The sequence below is a fragment of the Fukomys damarensis genome, unplaced genomic scaffold (genome assembly GCF_012274545.1).
Source record: "Fukomys damarensis isolate Sample0158 unplaced genomic scaffold, DMR_v1.0_HiC HiC_scaffold_2, whole genome shotgun sequence".
NCBI classification, from domain to species: Eukaryota; Metazoa; Chordata; class Mammalia; order Rodentia; family Bathyergidae; genus Fukomys; species Fukomys damarensis.
The window spans coordinates 41,777,707-41,778,474 of NW_022900914.1; the positions used below are offsets into that span (position 1 = coordinate 41,777,707).

General features: G+C 66.3%; 1 protein-coding gene across 3 annotated transcripts in view; it reads right to left on the minus strand.

Annotated features, from left to right (window-relative positions):
- The window catches only part of Spred2 (sprouty related EVH1 domain containing 2), a 130,413-nt gene extending 129,651 nt beyond the window's left edge, over positions 1-762 (minus strand). For all 3 annotated transcript variants that reach the window (XM_010609727.2, XM_010609729.2, XM_033764409.1), the window contains exon 1: positions 493-762. In XM_010609727.2, coding sequence (XP_010608029.1) covers positions 493-518 — 26 coding nt within the window. In that variant the 5' untranslated portion in view covers positions 519-762. The remainder of the gene's footprint in view (positions 1-492) is intronic.
- Between the last annotated feature and the right edge of the window lie 6 nt (positions 763-768).

A 768-nucleotide genomic window follows, 5' to 3' on the forward strand; every position in this document is an offset into this window, starting at 1 on the left:
GGGCCGCGCCGATCTTCCCCTAGCTCCGCCGCGTTTTTATGAATGAAAATGTGGTATGCAAATGAGAGCGATTCAAGAAAACGAAATGGCGGAGGCCGGGCCCCAGTGGGCTGGGGAGGGGACCGCAGGGCCAGCGCCGGAGCGGGAATGCCAAAGTCGCCACTAAAAGAGTCCACCGCCCTGGAGAAGCCGCAGTGGGGGGTGTCAGATCTTCCGCTCCGGCCGACAGGGACACGACAGAGTCCCCCGGGAGGGAGCTGGGACCGCCCGGAGGTCACCCGCGCGCCCTTGGCCCCCGCAGCCGACACTGGCCCAAAGCTGGCGGGCCGCGGCGAAGCAGCCTTTGCCCCCTCCTCATCCCGACTAGGAGGGAAATCTCGCGCACCAACCCGACAGGTCAGCAGTCGCTGCAGCCACGCCAAGTTCACCCGAGCCCCCACCCGCGTCCTCGACTGTAGCCCCCAAGCTGTCCCACCCCGCGGTGGAACTTACTCGTCCGGGTGTGTTTCTTCGGTCATTTTCTTGTTCACCTAGACGCCTGTCCCGCGGCGGGCAGCTTTGCTCCCTTCATCTTCCTGTGCGCTCGCCCCCCTTCTTCACATCTCCGAAGATCGCCTGATTTGGTGGGGGTGGGGGGTGCTGGAGATGAAGGGGCGCCGCAGCAGGAGAAGCAGGGCAACCCGAACGTGGGACGAGGTTTGAGGAAGGGGTGCACGGGCAACGCCAGGGAGAGCGTGAGCGCCGTGGCCCGGCGGGCGGGGGCTCCGG